The sequence below is a fragment of the Anolis sagrei genome, chromosome 10 (genome assembly GCF_037176765.1).
Source record: "Anolis sagrei isolate rAnoSag1 chromosome 10, rAnoSag1.mat, whole genome shotgun sequence".
NCBI lineage: Eukaryota > Metazoa > Chordata > Lepidosauria > Squamata > Dactyloidae > Anolis > Anolis sagrei.
The window spans coordinates 13,695,586-13,714,925 of NC_090030.1; the positions used below are offsets into that span (position 1 = coordinate 13,695,586).

At 40.4% G+C, this 19,340-nt stretch overlaps 1 protein-coding gene across 2 annotated transcripts in view; it reads left to right on the top strand.

The window, feature by feature from the left end:
• LOC132762992 (connector enhancer of kinase suppressor of ras 2-like) overlaps positions 1 to 18,786 on the top strand; it is a 433,687-nt gene extending 414,901 nt beyond the window's left edge. Inside the window, exons 20-24 of one of the 2 annotated variants that reach the window (XM_060756293.2) lie at positions 4,901 to 4,971; positions 6,484 to 6,584; positions 11,630 to 12,137; positions 15,148 to 15,347; positions 18,387 to 18,786. In XM_060756293.2, coding sequence (XP_060612276.2) covers positions 4,901 to 4,971; positions 6,484 to 6,584; positions 11,630 to 12,137; positions 15,148 to 15,347; positions 18,387 to 18,602 — 1,096 coding nt within the window. In that variant the 3' untranslated portion in view covers positions 18,603 to 18,786. Of the gene's footprint in view, positions 1 to 4,900; positions 4,972 to 6,480; positions 6,585 to 11,629; positions 12,138 to 15,147; positions 15,348 to 18,386 lie in introns of both variants that reach the window. The other variant, XM_060756292.2, reaches the window with a different exon arrangement.
• The last annotated feature ends 554 nt before the right edge of the window (positions 18,787 to 19,340 follow it).

Sequence of the window (19,340 nt, forward strand, 5' to 3'; positions counted from 1 at the left end):
GGTGACCCTGGGTGAGTCACACACTCTGCTGCACTCCAAGGCTGGGAACCACCTCTGTACTTAACACACACTCCAGTCCAAGGTAAAATAGCAAAGCGGTCCATCCCCTGCCATGCATTGCTGTGGCCCAGTCTGGTGATCTTGAAAATAAAATAATGAGAAAGTGTTGGTTTCTAATATATGTAATTTCTTTATGCTTGTGGGTAAACAGTAGGCTTGGGCGATCCAGTTTGTTAATTTCGTTATTCATTATTGATTCGTATTTAAATTAGCTTACGATCCAAATTTGGTGTCAATTCGTCCAGTAGTTTTTGATTTATGTTAATCCCACAAACGAACATTACATTTTTATTTATATAGATATATGAAAAGCAATTCATATAAAAGACCAAAGTATAAAAGACCAAAGTTCAAATATCAGGAATAATCCAAAGAAATCAAAGTACAGAAGTAGCATCAAAAACCAGGAATACAAAAGCAGAATAAATCTATAACATGAGATTCAGGAAGAGTCCTCAAAACCTGTAATCATGAGACATGAACAAAAGGAAACATGGAACATGGAACTAGAAATCCTTTGACTTGGCAATAGATCAATACTCAAATACTGATGTAGCCTGGACTGATGGACCCATCTACCAAGCTAGCAAGAGACCCAGCAAGAGAGACCCAGCAAGAGAGAAAATCATGCCATCTCCCCTGGGAAACTAATAAGGACTTCTTGGCTAATAGGTGTCTTGACTTTCGTAAAATCTCCTGGGAAGCTCTATGCTGACATAATGTAAATTTCCTATGTAACTGCTCATTACTCTGTCCACCTGGACTTTCATTTTCACCCTCGAAGCTCAGATCTGTTCCTGCCCTTGCTTCCCTAGCAAACTGCCTTTCAGGAATGTAGCCTTCAGACAAAGACCATTCATTTTCAGGGCTTAAAATCTCTTGCTGGGTCTCCTGCTGACTTGCAGACCCAGAATTCCCAGAGAGATCAGGTATAGGCACAATCGAAAGCTGAACTACAACACATTTCAGCCTCAGAAAAACCCATGATAGGCAAACATAAGTTGAAAAGAAAAGGGAACGAGGGGAAAGGTGTGATGGGAGTAGGAAAATCATCCATTTCATTTCCAAACGAGGCGTTTCAAAGCTTAAGGGAACCACAACTATCCCCAATGCTTTACTTATCGCATAGGATGAAGTCCTTAGTCTTATTGTGAGCACTTCTAGTGGATATGCCATTTCTCCCTTGTTTAATACAGGCTTTCTGAATACAGCAGAACTTGAAAAAGGCAGGTGAAGAAAAGACAATAGATTTTGGGGTCTCCCCTCCTTAATGATGATGATGATGATGATGATGCCACAAATATCATCTTCCTGGGACAAAGAACTGGTGGGATCACAAGCCAGAAAAAGTTACAGAGAATGAACACGTCAAACTCCTCTGGGACTTCCAAATTCAGACTGACAGAGTTTTGGAGCACAACACTCCTGACTTCATGATTGTGTTAAAAAGCAAAGTATGGATTGTCGATGTTGCAATCCCAGTGACAGCAGGATGGAAGAGAAACAACTGGAAAAGCTGACACGATGTGAGGATTTAAAGATTGAACTGCAAAGACTCTGGCACAAGCCAGTCAAGGTGGTCCCAGTGGTGATTGGCACACTGGGTGCAGTGCCTAAAGACCATGGCCTGCACTTAAACACAATCGGCACTGACATAATTACCAGCTGCCAGCTGCAAAAGGCCACCTTACTGGGATCTGCACACATTATTCGCCGATACATCACACAGTCCTAGACACTTGGGAACTGTCCAATGTGTGATCCAATACAACACCCAGCAGAGTGTCTGCTATGGACTCACCTTGTTGTGTTTCAAATAACAATAACAACAATAACTTGGGAAGTGTCCAACATGTGATCCAATGCAACAGCCAGCAAAGTGATCTTGTCCTCTGTGGACTCATCTTGTTGTGTTTCAGATAACAATAACAACAACAATAACTTGGGAAGTGTCCAACGTGTGATCCAATGCAACAGCCAGCAAAGTGATCTTGTCTGCTGTAGACTCATCTTGTTGTGTTTCAGATAACAATAACAACAACAATAACTTGGGAAGTATCCAACGTGTGATCCAATGCAATAGCCAGCAAAGTGATCTTGTCTGCTGTGGACTCATCTTGTTGTGTTTCAGATAACAATAACAACAACAATAACTTGGGAAGTGTCCAGCATGTGATCCAATGCAACAGCCAGCAAAGTGATCGTGTCTGCCGTGGACTCATCTTGTTGTGTTTCAAATAACAATAACAACAACAATAACTTGGGAAGTGTCCAGCATGTGATCCAATGCAACAGCCATCAAAGTGATCGTGTCTGCCGTGGACTCATCTTGTTGTGTTTCAAATAACAATAACAACAACAATAACTTGGGAAGTGTCCAGCGTGTGATCCAATGCAACAGCCATCAAAGTGATCTTGTCTGCTGTGGACTCATCTTGTTGTGTTTCAAATAATAATAACAACAACAATAACTTGGGAAGTGTCCAGCGTGTGATCCAATGCAACAGCCAGCAAAGTGATCTTGTCTGCTGTGGACTCATCTTGTTGTGTTTCAAATAACAATAACAACAACAATAACTTGGGAAGTGTCCAGCGTGTGATCCAATGCAACAGCCATCAAAGTGATCTTGTCTGCTGTGGACTCATCTTGTTGTGTTTCAAATAACAATAACAACAACAATAACTTGGGAAGTGTCCAGCGTGTGATCCAATGCAACAGCCATCAAAGTGATCTTGTCTGCTGTGGACTCATCTTGTTGTGTTTCAAATAATAATAACAACAACAATAACTTGGGAAGTGTCCAACGTGTGATCCAATGCAACAGCCAGCAAAGTGATCTTGTCTGCTGTGGACTCATCTTGTTGTGTTTCAAATAATAATAAGAACAATAAAAACAACAACAACAACAATAATCTTTATTTATATCCTGCCACCATCTCCCAGGCAAACATGGTTCAAAAGTATAAAACAACTCACATAAAATTACAAAAAAAAATCAAAATAATACAATTTTAAAACAACAGTAGATAAAATTTAGATAATTCAGGATTGCTTTCTAGAGCCTGGAGCCCAAATTAAGTGGATAATTAATAATACCACCCCACTACCATTTCCCCAAGAGACTCGGTGCAGCTTACATGAGGCCGAGCCCATAATACAACAATAAACAATAACAACAATAATACAAAACAATAAATAAACTCATAAGCAAAATAAGCAATAAACATTGACAATAACACAATGCATTTAAAAACCTATGGCTGGGCCAAATGTAATAATTAAAGAATTTTAAAATAATGCTGGGCATGACAAGGTGACATGTAACTGGAATAGAAGTTTTGGAGAGGGAAGAAATGTGCAGACAATCTTAAATCATTATTAGTGTGTGTTTAGGGACATATTGCTGGGAGTTTCCTTATTCTGGGAAGGCACACTGAAACAGCCATGTTTTCAGGCTCCTCCTAAAGACTGCCAGAGTTGGGGCATGCCTGATGTCCTTGGGAGTGAGTTCCAGAGTCGAGGGGCCACCACCGAGAAGGCTCTCTCCCTCGTCACCAGCAATCGCGCTTGCAATGGTGGTGGGAGCGTGAGCAGGGCCTCTCCAGATGATCGAAGAGATCGTGTGGGTTTGTACACAGAGATGCGGTCACACAGGTAGGCAGGTCCCAAACGGCTTAGGGCTTTGTAGGTAAGAACCTGCACCTTGAATTGGGACCGGTAAATGAATGGCAGCCAGTGGAGCTCCTTAAACAGAAGGGTTGACCGCTCCCTGTAAGGAGCTCCAGTTAACAACCTGGCCGCCGCTCGTTGAACCAGTTGAAATTTCTGGGCCGTTTTCAAGGGAAGCCCCACGTAGAGTGCATTACAGTACTCCAATCTGAAGGTGACTAAGGCATGGACCACCCTGGCCAAATCCGCCTTCACAAGGTACGGTCGCAGTTGGCACATGAGTCTTAATTGTGCAAAGGCCCTCCCGGCCACTGCCGACGCCTGAGCTTCAAGCATAAGTGATGAGTCCAGGAGGACACCCAAACTGCGAATCTGTAACAACATCATGTCAAGAATCATAGATAGGACATTCCCCCAGGATTCCTGTTACCCTTAAATGAGATGTTTTTGAGCAGTGCTAAAGCATACACTCATTTTTGGTCCTGGCTTCACCTGCCATAGGTTCAAATCTACTTTTCTATATTCCAGGGACATCTGTCTCTTCACAAGACAGATTTTCATCCTCCATGAGCTAAATCATCCTTATCATGGTACCAACCACAGAACATCCACAGACCATCCCTTTTGTTGGTTTGTGAAAAGGAAGAGGGTTAATTCAAACCAATTTGGACTCCTAGGTTATGCTGAAAAAGTAAGACAACCCATGTCTCTGAAGTAATTCCCAGAACTGTTTCCTCTCCAGCCCAAGGGAGCAGCCTCCCCACACCTTCACCCCTGCGGATGGCTTTTATAGGAACATGTTATGTTGGATTTACAGGAGAGATTTGTGCAATATTCATGGCCCTTTGAGATGCGCACGGTTTGAAAGAAGGCTGTCTTGTCAAACTGTGCAAGCTTCCCCCTGCGGAGAGATATGAAAGGCTGGGGGGAAAAATCAGGCTGCTAAGAGCCATAGTATACAATTACTGACATTATATCCAGGATAGATTTCCCACTATAAGACTGCTGAGCATCCAAAATGAACACTTCTCTCGGGTTGCTTCAGTCTTCCAAGAAATAGGACAAACATTCCTATATTATTGTAAGCTCTTCATTCTGGAGATAACTGAATTGTGCTGAAAGTAGAAGAAGTATCAGATTTAAAGCCTTGCTTCTTTATTCTTTCATCAGGTGGATGAACCGTTTGGGTCTTGCAGCAATTGGATATACACCGGATGACAAGGATATCCGGCCAGATGAAGGTAATCCAGTCGGATTCAATGTATCCCTAGATGCGGAATAGAAATTGACTTGTCCTCCCAAGAGTAAGCCATCCACATATAAAGCACAGGTAGATTCTGGTTGAGCAACCTAGAAAATCCAACATCCATCGTCCACATTTCCTAGGCAGCACTGGCCTCTCCCAGCCAGATTGGATACAACCACCGTTCTCGTTGCTCAAAATCAGAATTGCATTCCTTGGAAGTTGCATGAAGCTTAAGTCTTTTAGTTTTGGAAAGTAAAAAATGATGGTGCTGGGGGAATTCATGAAGTCCATGGATTGTATTTATATATATATATTGGAGCCCCCATGGTGCAGTGGGTTAAACCCCTGTGCCAACAGGACTGAAGACCAACAGGTCGCAGGTTCAAATCCGGGGAGAGCGCAGATGAGCTCCCTCTGTCAGCTCCAGCTCCTCATGCTGGGACATGAGAGAAGCTTCCCACAAGGATGATAAAACATCAGAAAACATGCTGGCATCCCCTGGGCAACGTCCTTGCAGACGGCATATTCTCTCACACCAGAAGCGACTTGCAGTTTCTCAATTCGCTCCTGACATGACAAATATATATATATATATATATATATATATATATATATATATTGCATTTTTATAAACTCTTCTCACCTCACGGGGGACTCAGCTGTTTACAACACAGTTGTACAACATGTACAATACTAATATATTAGTATTATTATATTACAATATTATTATTATATATTATATTGTATTATTATTGGTATTATACTGCATCACATTATAATATTACTATAAATATTATAAGTATATGGAATATATTATATTATTAGCATAGCACAATATTAGTATATATTACTATATTGTATTATATCTCTATACTGCAATATTATTAGTGATATTACATGTAATATAAATATATAATGTCATATTTCTGACCCAGATTATCTGTTTTGAACCAGATTATATGAGTTTACACTACCATATAATCCAGTTCAAAGCAGGTGAACTATATTTAGAAACTGGATTATATGGCAGTGTTGATGGGGCCATTGTCTCCCACTCCCATCCTTTATCTCAGAGGTTCCCAACTTTGATCTTCTAAATGTTTGGACTTCAACTCCCAGAAATCCCAGCCAGCTTACCAGCTGTTAGAAATTGTAGGAACTGAAGTCCAAAACACCTGGGAACCGCTGCTCTATCTCTGTCCACCCTTTGAAGAGTCAAAATATCAGCCTAACTTCTTAATAGTCCTACCTGAAGTAGACCTGTTGATTCAATGGCATTCACCTTTGTACTACTCACCACCCAACAATTCATTGAATGGGTCTACTCCAATTGAGACAGACCAGTAGGATTTCAGCCATTATGAATTAAGTCTGCACACATACATGTTTGTGTTGGGAGCACCACAGGTTGGGCATTGGGGCTATTTCACTGTGACCATAGGGTCAGCATGACATGATATTTTGAAATGTTACCTAATGCACCACAATACAAACAATTTTATAGCAGATTACTGGAGCGAAAGTGACCAGGAAGATATTGACGGCTCCTTAACGCTGAAACAAGAGGGACCTGCAACAGTTTGTGACACCTACCACCGAACACCCTCAGTAAGTTCCTTAAAGCATAGAAAAGAATGATGCCCCATTCTTAATGCTGCATTGTTTTCATTCTAGCCTTTGGACCACAACCAAACTATGGAAGACGTGAATTGACCTTGTAAGCAACATAAGTACATGTATAGCTAAGGAACCATGAGCAAAAGTCAAAAATACTCCCGATTTGAAATTGAAATTGACTGCCGTGACCAATATTTTACAGATTCTGAGAATACTTCAAGAAAACCCTTTCAGATCTTCTCATTTTTATTTATTTACTTGCTTGTTAACTTATAGTCATTTTCTTGCATGTTCATTTAGAAGTAAACTCTGCTTTCTCATAAGGGAATATCCAAAAAATTGGATCAGAATGGTTAGAGTCATTCCATTTGGACTAATATAGATGCTTAAAAAGAGAGAAAAGTGGAAGTGAAGTCATCCCTGAGAATGTAAATCTATGTAAAGAGAAGATAAATCAGAGAAGAAGGAAAAGAGGAAAATTCAAGTGGCCGAATAATCTGTCTTCCCCTTCTAAGCACACCATTGTTGGATGTTTTCCCACATTTTTCGACATATTATACATAAATGTCACAGAGGCCCCTTCTACACTGCCATATTAAATACATATTATCTGCTTTGAACTGGATTATATGGCAGCAGAGTTGTGCATGGAATTTGTTTCATTCACTCTTTCATTCCTTTCGTTACCTTCGGGAGCACGGAATGGGAGGCCCCCTCCCAGTACGAAAATCAGCTCAACACAAAAGCAAGTAGGAGCTGATAATCGGCTACCCATCTGTTTTCATGACCATGTGGTGCTCCTAGCTCAACTGATCTCCAAGACATTGGCTCTTCCTTCCCTGGCATCCTTAAAATGCCTCTTGGAAAGCTGTGTGGCTTTCCACTGTTGAGAGAAAGCAAGCGCACCTGCCTCTCCTCTAAACAGCTTTAAGAAGCATTAAACCTGGTCTCCTCTATAAACAAAAGGTAAAGGATCCAGAAAGAGTGGTATCCTAACTCTGATGCTTTTAATCCAGTTCTTAATGAAATATATAAGGATAAATGATCCCAGAAAGAGTGGTATCCTAACTCTGATGCTTTTAATCCAGTTCTTAGTGAAATATAGAAGGACAAAGGATCCCAGAAAGAGGGATATGCTAACTCTGATGCTTTTAACCCAGTTCTTAATGAAGGATATAAGGACAAATGATCCCAGAAAGATGGGTATCCTAACGCTGATGCTTTTAATCCAGTTCTTAATGAAATATAGAAGGACAAATGATCCCAAGAAGAGGGGTATCCTAACTCTGATGCTTTTAATCCAGTTCTTAATGAAGGATGTAAGAGCAAACGATCCCAGAAAGAGGGATATCTTAAACCCTCCCAGGACCATCCTCCTCCACCACCAACATGGAAAACTTTAGCAGCAGCAACAACAACTAGGCTTCCAGCTCACGTCGGCAGAAGGAGACGGGACCAAGGCTAAGCATACACAGCCAAGGAGCTCCCCCTCCAGTTTTAATCCAGTTCCCTGGATTAAACGCCTTCCCTGAGTGTCTGTCTGTCTGTCTCTCTCTCTCTCTCTCTCTCTCAGGGAGATGGAGTGCCTAATGGGCTCTTTCTTAACCCTGTTGCTGCCAGTGCCCCAAAAAGTTTCATGTTTTCGTACACAGAACAAAAACATCAATTCGGAAATGTGGCCGCTTTCAGAAGTCAAGCGAAAACAGGAATGGGGGGCTTCCGGTTCAAACAAACATAAACAAAAAGCGATTCTGTACGAATGCACAACCCTATATGGCAGTGTAGTCTTATATAACCCAGTTCAAAGCAGATAATGTGGATTATATGTTTTGATGATCTGGATTATATGGCAATGTAGAAGGGGCCTAAGATGCTAATCAACAAATATGACTTCAGTCTCTATCACATTTTGCATCTAAATACAGGTATCTCAATTATCTTTAAAAGTGGTCCTAATTAAATAATTTCCACCAAAGGCTTTCTGTCATACTAAATATTCACATAATCAGGACAAAGTACAGACGTAAACTTGCTAAAGAATTATATTTATATACAATATGTTAACCTTTGACTACTGAATGTGTGGCTGATGTAACAGAACTTGTTTTTACTTCATTTAACCTGTGTTGCCAAGTGCAGATAGGACTCTTTCTATTTGTCTTTCAGATTTTTCTCCAGCCTGAATGATGTGATCCTCAAACAGCCAGAACCAAAGAGAGAATGACTGAGGCAACAGCATCACATGGGTGAAGCTCAGACTGATTTTCACCCATGTGATGCTGTTCGATCCACTGGGATGCAGGTTAACACCTCCCTTTCCATTTTTGTCTCTCTTTCTCTCTGTGTCTTTTTGAAAAAATCTCATTAAATATCATGCCAAACAAACATAATTTAGCTTTTAAAAATTGGATGTTTTCAGCAGTTGCCTTCTAACAACTATGGCTGCATCTACACTGTAGAATCAATGCAGTTTAATACCTTTTGCCTGCTATGACTCAATGCTATGGAATCATAGGAATTGTAGTTCTATGGCAGTGGTTCCCAACCTTTTTTTGACCCAGGACCACTTTGACGAGAGACCACTCTCCAACACTGAGCCAACAATGTGATGTGGCGGCAAAAAAAGCCAATGAGATTTTGGCCTGCATTAATAGGAGTATAGTGTCTAGATCTAAGGAAGTAATGCTACCCATGCTCTATTCCACCTTGGTTAGACCACACCTGGAACATTGTGTCCAATTCTGGGCACCACAATTGAAGAGAGATATTGACAAGCTGGAATGTGTCCAGAGGAGGGCGACTAAAATGATCAAGGGTCTGAAGAACAAGCCCTATGAGGAGCGGCTTAAGGAGCTGGGCATGTTTAGCCTGAAGAAGAGAAGGCTGAGAGGAGACATGATAGCCATGTATAAATATGTGAGAGACATCACAGGGAGGAGGGAGCAAGCTTGTTTTCTGCTTTCCTGAAGACTAGGATGCAGAACAATGGCTTCAACTACAAGAGAGGAGATTCCATATGAACATGAGGAAGAACTTCCTGACTGTGAGAGCCGTTCAGCAGTGGAACTCTCTGCCCCGGAGTATGGTGGAGTCTCCTTCTTTGGAAGCTTTTAAACAGAGCCTATATGGCCATCTGTCGGGGGTGCTTTGAATGCAGTATTCCTGCTTCTTGGCAGGGGGTTGGACTGGATGGCCCATGAGGTCTCTTCCAACTCTAGGATTCTATGATTCTATCAGTACCAAAAGGGTTACGAATCAAATTTTGGTCAACTTTAGATTCAGTTTGTTTATTTGGGGTATTGATTCAGAAAAATGCATTGGGTAGATCACATCAGCTCTAGTTTCTGATACAGAACATACGCCATCCAGTAGTCGCCATCTACTTGCACACAGAAAACCATATTTAACAAGCCTCAACACTATAAGACCAGTCGCTCTTGTTGCAAAGGTGGAGTAACAGTGAAGCCATGGACCATGGTTTAGTTTTTGCAGACCACTGGTGATCCACTGACCACAGGTTGGGAACCACTGTTCTATGGGGTTTTTAGCCTTGTCTTACCAAACTACCGCTCCCTTGAGTCCATAGCACTGAGCCATGGATGTTAAAGTGGTGTCAAACTACATTAATGTTAGATGCACCCTAAATAATCCCTTTGGGAACTCATGTTTTGCTTCCTTTTCTTCATTTCATTGGAACAATTGTTCACTGAAAATAAGAAGAATTGGAATTCCAATTGCGGAGTGTTTTTTTATAGAGGAGGGGCACATGAATAAACCATGGAGGCCTTGAGAAAAAACTTTTTCCCAGCAATATCCTTCAGCAGGATTACTCTTAGGCAGAGAAATCGGAAGTATCCATTATCCTTGTTGCAAAGATGGTTAAAATTTTCAACTAAGCAGCTGACCTGTAGAATAGCGCTGCTATTCCATTTCACAAGAGAAATTATCTTTCTGGTGGCATCACTACTTCTTGAGCAACTGCCATTGTGCCAATGGCTGCCATGGAAAGACCTTCTAAGTCAATTGCAGTATGTTCTATATATAGATATCGATACGGTGGGGAAGAGATAAGTGCCCAGCTCTCTGCCAGATTTATGCACTCTGTCTTCACCATATCCTTAGTGAGAAGAAGACACAGAGAATAGACCTGCCAGGAAACTGGGCATTTCTTGTGTTGGTCACCATTTTGGATACAGTAATGTATGTCAGTAGATGTTCTGTGACAAGTATGGAAACAACAAAACTCAGCAAAATATCTATAAACTTTCTTTATACTCTGCCACCATCTCCCCAAAGAGACTCAGGGCAGCTAAATACTCTAAACAGAACATTTTTGCAAGCAGGGAGAGTTTACACCACACAGCCCTTGTCTTTTTTCTTGCACCATCAAATGGCCTCCATCATATAACTAACAGGTCTATTTCATAATTCAGAGATTCATATGATTTGTTAATACAAAACTCCAAATTACTAATTGGAATGGGACCCCCCTCCTAATCATTACGAAATGAAACCCCAGAAACGTTTCGGATAGATTAGTAAAGATTTGTGTTTTGGAAAGTTTCAAGCTGTATTTTTTTTTTGCAGTGTAATTTTCCGTAATTTTCTGCGGTGAGACTTTGCAGGATTGATGCCCTGCTTATGTTGTCTCATTGTGCACAAATTCAGTGGGATACCTCTTGTATTTTTTAATGTAAATGTAAAAAACTTTTTTAAAATTCCTAGAAATCAGTGGATAATCAAAATGTTCTGAAACGTGGCAGGCTTAAAGTTGCAAATGTTGCCTACAAGTGTGCCAAGGTTCATCCTCATAGCCATAAACAATGCAGAGAAACGAGCCTCAAACCTTTCCCCATTGCTGCTTAAGGAACAAATCTTTACGAAGCTTCAGAGATTTGGATTATGAAACGAAATGAGGCCCCTCCGAATCTTTGCAAAATAGAGTGGGGGCAATCCAAATCTCCGAAACAAGTCACTAATTGGATTTCAGCTGCTTCGTAAACCTCTAATAACTTAAGTGTTTACATTATTTGTAGATGAATTCTTCGAGTCCATTCCCTGAGCCCAAACACGGCCGACATTTCTCCAGCGAATCAACGTATTCTCATTCTTCCGCGGAGGACTCCCGGCAGGATCCAACAGGGACGACGCATTCATCAGGCTGCAGGCCTCCCTACAGAGAACGGCGCTCATGGCAGGACCTCATAGAGACTCCCCTGACCAGTTCAGGCCTCCATTTCCTCCAGACCGTCCCTCCCGACCCAGAGTATGTGAGCGGGCACCTCGGCTTATCACCAGAGAGGCGGCGGCAAGCAACACTCCCTGTCCAAAGGCGGCACAACCTTGAACAGGATGGCCCATTCCCACTGGTGGAGTGCCACCGAGGCCCCAGTTCACACACCCGGCCCCAGAAGCAGCGCAGTCAAAGCCTTCCGCGAAACAGAGACGTCCGAGTCAAAGGCCGTGTAAAACCCAGCGGGATAACAGAGGAGAGATCAGAAGAGAAGCTGCCCATTAAAAAGCAAAGTAGTTTATGTGAAGAAGGTAAGACAAAGTTGAAAAGACCCAGTGAGAGAGAAGGTATAGCTTGGTGGCTGAGCTCTGCGTGCAAAAGGTCTCACTTTAGGATCGCTTTCCTAGCACAGGACTGTAGTACTTGGATTTTGGAAAATGTGAATCTCCATAACCATTGTGGAAATGGGATTCATAAACTTTTTGGAAAAACTACTGGTCAAATAACCTTTTGGAAATATATACAGAATTCATACAAGGCAACTAGGTCTCTCAGCTGTTAAACTGATGTACCAAGGTATGTCTTTGAACTGTCAGGGACAAAGACATGCCAATGCACCAAAACACGTATATATTCAGCAGTTTTGAAAGTGTTTATTTATTTACCGTATTTATACTGCCCTTCGTAGCCCGAAGGCAACTCAAGGAGATTTACAGTTGGCACAATTTGATGCCTCCAACAACATAAAATGCAATTATTATTTATTATTTACAGTATTTGTATACTGCTTTTCTCACCCCAAGGGGGACTCAAAGTGGTTTACACATAAGTAATGGCAAAATTCAATGCCAGTGCAAACAATTACAATTATACCCTACAATTAGACATAAATTAAGTTAAAAACAATACATCCACAAGCAATAAAATTAAAAACATTTAGCATATAATTTAGTTGCCCAAAAACATCTACTCTCTCCTAAAATTTATTTGCCTTTAAATCATGCTCTCAAGAGACAAAATAAACAGTCTTCTTTAAAAGTAACAGAGTTGGTTTACTCACAAAACTTCATGTATACAGCATACGGGCACTTTGCTTATGAATCCAGTTACAATAGGATTTTAAGTAGTTTCTCTGTGTAGGTAACACAGGGCATCTTCCTTAGAAATAATAGTCCATAGTCCAAAGCATCTCTCTGTTCTGAGATCTAATAAGTCTCTAAGCTTACTGTTCCTGCATTGAAGTCTAAACTGAACACACTGATTCTGATGTAAACACACACAAAGCCAGAAAGGCTAACGTTCCATTGAAGTATTTTGATAAGTCCCCAAGCCTTAGCATGAGTATTCTGCATCCAACTGAGTTCATCTTGATTTAGGTGTCATTTTTAAATGTTATATTTTGATATTTTTAAATTGGGATTTGGAAGAAACCGCTATCTCAAACACTTCTGTTGCACTCTAGTTTTGACACTAGAGCACATCAGAAGTTGCAAACTAGCTAGTCTTTGTTTTTGAGCATTATACAATGATTACAACCATGTACACTTGGGAAGGGTATGTATCCTTAGACTACAGGTCATGGAAGTTCCCCATAGAATCAGTCCTCGGAAGGGTCCACACTGTTTCCAGTCACCAATTAAAGAGAACAGAGATTTTGTTTCAAACGTGCAGCCATTACTGGTAGAAATCAGCTGACTTCTGAAGTCAGGACTCAGTTGTCCTGTGTAACTTTTAGCTTAAAAGTGATTCACTTCTCTCTTGTTAGACAGAAAGAAACAGATGCCCTATGTACTCAAGTATAAGCCGGGGTTTTCAGCCTTTTTTAGGTAAAAAGGTCCCCCTCGACTTATACTCGAATCAAGCTTATTTATTATTTTACTCTGTTATTATTATTATTATTTTATTACATTTATTATTTTACTCTATATATTATTACATTTACATTGTTTTACTCTATTATTATTATTATTATTATTATTATTTGAAACACAACAAGATGAGTCCACAGCAGACACTCTGCTGGCTGTTGTATTGGATCACAGTCTAGGACTGTGTGATGCAGCTGGCAGATGGTAATCTTGTCAGTGCCGATTGTGTTTAAGTGCAGGCCAAGGTCTTTAGGCACTGCACCCAATGTGCCAATCACCACTGGGACCACCTTTACTGGTTTGTGCCAGAGTCTTTGCAGTTATTATTATTATTATTATTACTATCACATTTATTATTTTACTCTGTTATTGTTATTACATTTATTATTTTATTATTTTATTACATTTATTATTTTATTATATTTATTATTATTATTACATTTATTATTTTAATCTGTAATTATTGTTATTACATTTCCATTATTTTACTCTATTATTATTATTTTTATTACATTGTGTTTAAGTGCAGGCCAAGGTCTTTAGGCACTGCACCCAGTGTGCCGATCATCACTGGGATCACCTTTACTGGTTTGTGCCAGAATCTTTGCAGTTATTATTATTATTACATTTATTATTTTACTCTGTAATTATTGTTATTACATTTCCATTTTTTACTCTATTATTATTATTATTATTATTATTATTATTATTACATTAATTATTTTATTCTATTTATTATTATTATTACATTTATTATTTTATTCTGTAATTATTGTTATTACATTTCCATTATTTTACTCTATTGTTATTATTATCATCATCACATTAATTATGTTATTCTATTTATTATTATTATTACATTTCTTGTTTTATTCTATTTATTATTATTATTACATTTCCATTATTTTACTCTATTATTATTATTATTATTATTACATTTATTATTTTACTCTATTTTTACTGTTATTATTACATTCCATTATTTTACTCTGTTATTATTATTACTACTACTACATTTATTATTTTACTCTCTTTATTACTCTTGGAAGGATACGTCAGCACATTTACATTGAAGAAGGTTAGAATAATGGTTTAATCAGAGTTGGAAAGTCTTATCTTAAATTACAGTGTTATGAAAATATTAAAAAACATTTAACCTACTGATGCCTCAATTAATGTAATTTTATTGGTATCTATTTTTATTTTGAAACTTACCAACTGCTGTCGCATTTCCCACCCTCAGCTTACACTCGAGTCAATATGTTTTCCAAGTTTTTTGTGGAAAAATTAGGTGCCTCGTTTTATATTCGGGTCGGCTTATACTCAAGTGTATATGGTAAATAACTGCTTCAGCACAAAATGACCATTATCATCCTTTTGCAAAGGCCTCTTTCATTGGTTTGTTTCACTGTCAATGGATGACATCTATATGAAGTGTGATTTTGTTTTCCAGAAAACGTAGAAGAACAAAAAGAGAGCTCAGATGGTTTGCATGAATTGTACAAGTCTCTGGAACAAGCTAGTTTGTCAGCGTTTGGAGAGCAACGTCCTTCCACCAAGCAGGAATTCCGGAGGTCCTTCGTAAAGAGATGCAACGATCCTGTTATCAATGAAAAACTTCACCGGATTCGAGTTCTCAGGAGCACTTTAAAAGTAAGCACACCCTTGCTACATTATGGCCCAGATCCAATACTGAGCCGGTGTATACACGCAATCCTCCTTGCCAGCAATGGTCAATCCTTGTTGCTCCTGCTTCCCATTGAGGAGGACAAGAAGGAGAGGCAATGCAGACTAATCAGCAGTGACAATTGTCTCACTGGTCAGATCTGACAATTGCCAGAATGAGGAATTTTGGACAGAACACAAAGGGATAGAGCATACATGTCTCCCCTGACATCTACCTGCATGTAACCCACATTTAGGTGGTTGTCTCAGCATTGAAAGATCAGTGTAGGGAGCCATGGTGGCACAATGGGTTAAACCCTTGTGCCAGCCGAACTGCTGACCTGAAGACCTGAAGGTCAATGGTTCAAATCTGGGAGACGGGGTGAGTTCCCATCTGTCAGCCCCAGCTTCCCATGTGGGGACATGAGAGAAGCCTCCCACAGGATGGTAATATATTTGGGCATCCCCTGGGCAACGTCCTTGCAGATGGCCGATTCTCTCACACCAGAAGCAACTTGCAGTACACTCTCAATTCACTTCTGATAATCTTTTTTAAAACTACAGAAGTGGGGCACTGGTGCAGTACAAGTGTAAGTACTGTTACAACTTTTATAATCAGCACAATTTGTTAATTGGGTTGCAGTTATTACCACTAAAATTGATAAACTCATTAAGAAAAGAAAATCTGTTGACAATGATGTTTGTGATGAACCACATGGGGTGACTGTAGAGGAAATTACACCGGGAATCAACTGTAGAAGGGGTTCTCAAACCTTTTCAGCTGTTGAAGCAAAAGTTTCTCATGGAGTCCCAAGAACTGTTTATATTATGTTATATTATTTTATATTATATTATATTAGCACCAGGACTGTGGCGCAGCTGTCTGAGTGTCAGCTGCATTAAGATCACTTATGACCAAAAGGTCATGAGTTCGAAGCCAGCCTGGGTCAGAGTGAGCTTCTGACCAATTGTGTAGCATGTTGTTGACCTTTGCAACCCGAAAGACAGTTGCATTTGTCAAGTAGGAAAATTAGGTACCACCTATGTGTGGGGAGGCTAATTTAACTAATTTACGAGGCCATAAAAAAGACTCCAGCAAAGCATGCGGGGAATGCGGAAGTACTTCATCAGTGTCACAGATGGACGATGAAAGCGGCAGCTCCCCTGGCGGCCAGAAAAGTTAAATAGCCTCTGACTGTCTGTCTATATCTGTTGTGTGTCTTTGGTATTGAATGTTTATCATATATGTGTACATTGTAATCTGCCCTGAGTCCCCTGCAGGGTGAGAAGAGCGGAATATAAATACTGTAAATAAATAAATAATACATAATGTACATATATCAGGCATGGGCCTAGCCAAGTGCAAAAAAATTACAATATTTAAAATGAAGAGTCATGGTAACCATTTATTTATTTATATTCCGCCTTTCACTATCCTGAGGGGGACTCAAGGTGGCTTATAATCACACCTCCACAGTGCCTTAAAACATACAACATCAGTTAAAACGTAAATTAAAAAGTAAAACATAATAATCTCCTGCAGGCCCAATGGGTTGAACCCTTGTGCCAGCAGGACTGCTGACCGAAAGGTTGGCGATTTGAATCCAGGGAGTGGGGTGAACTCCAGCTTCTCATGTGGCGACATGAGAGAAGCCTCCCACAGGATGGTAAAATATCTGGGCATTCCCTGAGCAACATCCTTGTAGTCAGCCAATTCTCTCACACCAGAAGCAAGTTGCAGTTTCTCAAGTTGCTCCTGATACTAAAAAAAATGGCAAGAATATATACCTAATATAACATTACCGCACCTCTGTACCACCAATTATAAGGAACCCGGGGAAAACTATACCAGCCGATTGCCGCTAATTATAAGGAACTTAGCAGGGAGGAACAGGGTATTTTAAAATAGTGAAAGACGCAACTGGGAGATCTTGAAACTGTTTCTTTAATTTTCTTCGCTGCCACCTTTTTTTGTTTGGTATTCAGATTGAGTTGTATGTGGAGAGTATACTTTGTAACACCCTTTTGTGTTACAGTAATGTTTGTTTTCTTTAGAGGATTTAAATTGCAATGATGTTCACACCGAGGCTGGCATAAAGTGTTAACAATAACAAAACGTTTATTTAACAAGCTTAAACTTATTCTGGTACAAATGCGTAGTGGTTTCAGTAAGTTACTGGTACATAAGCTTCTGGTTACTTTTGATATACAATTCTTAGATGGGTTCAGGGTTCAAATCTTGATGTTAACAAGATTATCTCAGGAAATTAATCGCTGAAAATAATTCCAAACAAAATTCCCCCTTTGGCCTAGCCTTCCTCAGGGACAAAGAACAGACCACAAACAAGGTCTTATTCCACTATCTGTATTCCTAGTTGATTTCTCTAGCTTTTGAATACCACAAAAGATTAACTCAGCTCTCCTATCTAACACCAACCACCTGTTATCACTAACTGACAAACTCCCCAACGGACAAATTCCAACTTCCAACTCAAGCCTCAGTTCAAAAGGTACTTTTTTATTTTTGAATGCTAGGTTCCACCCCCTATTTTCTAACCAATCCTAGCCATCCAATCTCTGCTTCCTGGATTAGGACACACCCCCTCTAGAAAACCCTTAACTTTTTTTTGGTCGTGTCAGGAGCGATCTGAGAAACTGCAAGTCGCTTCTGGTGCGAGAGAATTGGCCGTCTGGAAGGACGTTGCCCAGGGGACGCCCGGATGATTTGATGTTTTGTCATCCTTGTGGGAGGCTTCTCTCATGTCCCCGCATGAGGAGCTGGAGCTGATAGAGGGAGCTCATCCACCTCTCTCTGGATTCGAACCTGCGACCTGTTGGTCTTCAGTCCTGCCGGCACAGGGGTTGAACCCACTGCGCCACCGGGGGCTCCACAACCCTTAACTAAGATGACATCTCCTTGTTTTCCTATTCCTAAAATGGCCGCGACGGCTTCACCAGACCCACATTCTAGCTGCTTAAGGTAAGGAGTTCTTTACACCTGACCTGTTTTGTTTTGACCGTTCACAGGCAAAGGAGGGAGACCTTGTCGTGATCAACAACCTCCTTCACGATCCCAAGTTGACGTCCAAAAAGTTCAAAGAATGGAAAGTAAAGAACTATGAGTTTTTCCTGGACATTTGTGAGTACGGTGCCGCTCTCAAAGCCCAAAACGGAGCCTCTGAACTCGCAGCCCCGGCCCCGCTGCTGACACACACGCATTCCTTCATTGAAACACACGTCTGACAGGATGTAGCACCGGGAACACTTTTTGGGGCAGGGGGAGGGCTGCGGGGAGGGACCGTGGGGGGGAGAGGGGACCCATTGTGACAAAACACTGTAACCTGTGTAAATAATGTACTCAGCTGTATTGTAAATAGGTTGGATAAGAAACTAGTGCCACAGGATGCCTACTTGCATTGCATGATAAGACAGTCTTATTTTCTTTGGAATTCTTTTGGTTGTTTGCTGTTGGGTTCTGCATTGGAACAAAAGCAGTGCAGAAAGCATTCGCTGGCGGAACGACCCCAGAATATTCACAAGTACTGTACTAAAGTCCGGAGGGGAGGTAACAGAGCTCTCTTCCTATTTCATATACGTAGATATGCCTATGTCTCACTATATCTATGGATATGAAATGGATCCATATTTTTTGAAAAACCCATCCTCATAATCTCCCGTAGGTATGGAACTGTAAAGCAAAACACACACACCAAGAAAGAAACCAGAACTGTATCAACCGATCCTAAGGAAGAAAACAAAAATCCACAATCTTAAAACTCTTTCCAGTAAATTGTAGCTTACACAAAGAAGGCTGGCGTCGCATGGAAATGGTAAACAACCCCTTTTTGGTGTGCCTTAAAATGTATAGCGTATACCCAGGAAAACATCTCTATTTCCCCTTTGCCACTCCAGGCACAACCTGTACATGCCGTCGAAATGCTGTGCTCTTTTATACAATACCGTGCCTGCTTCTCAGAAGAG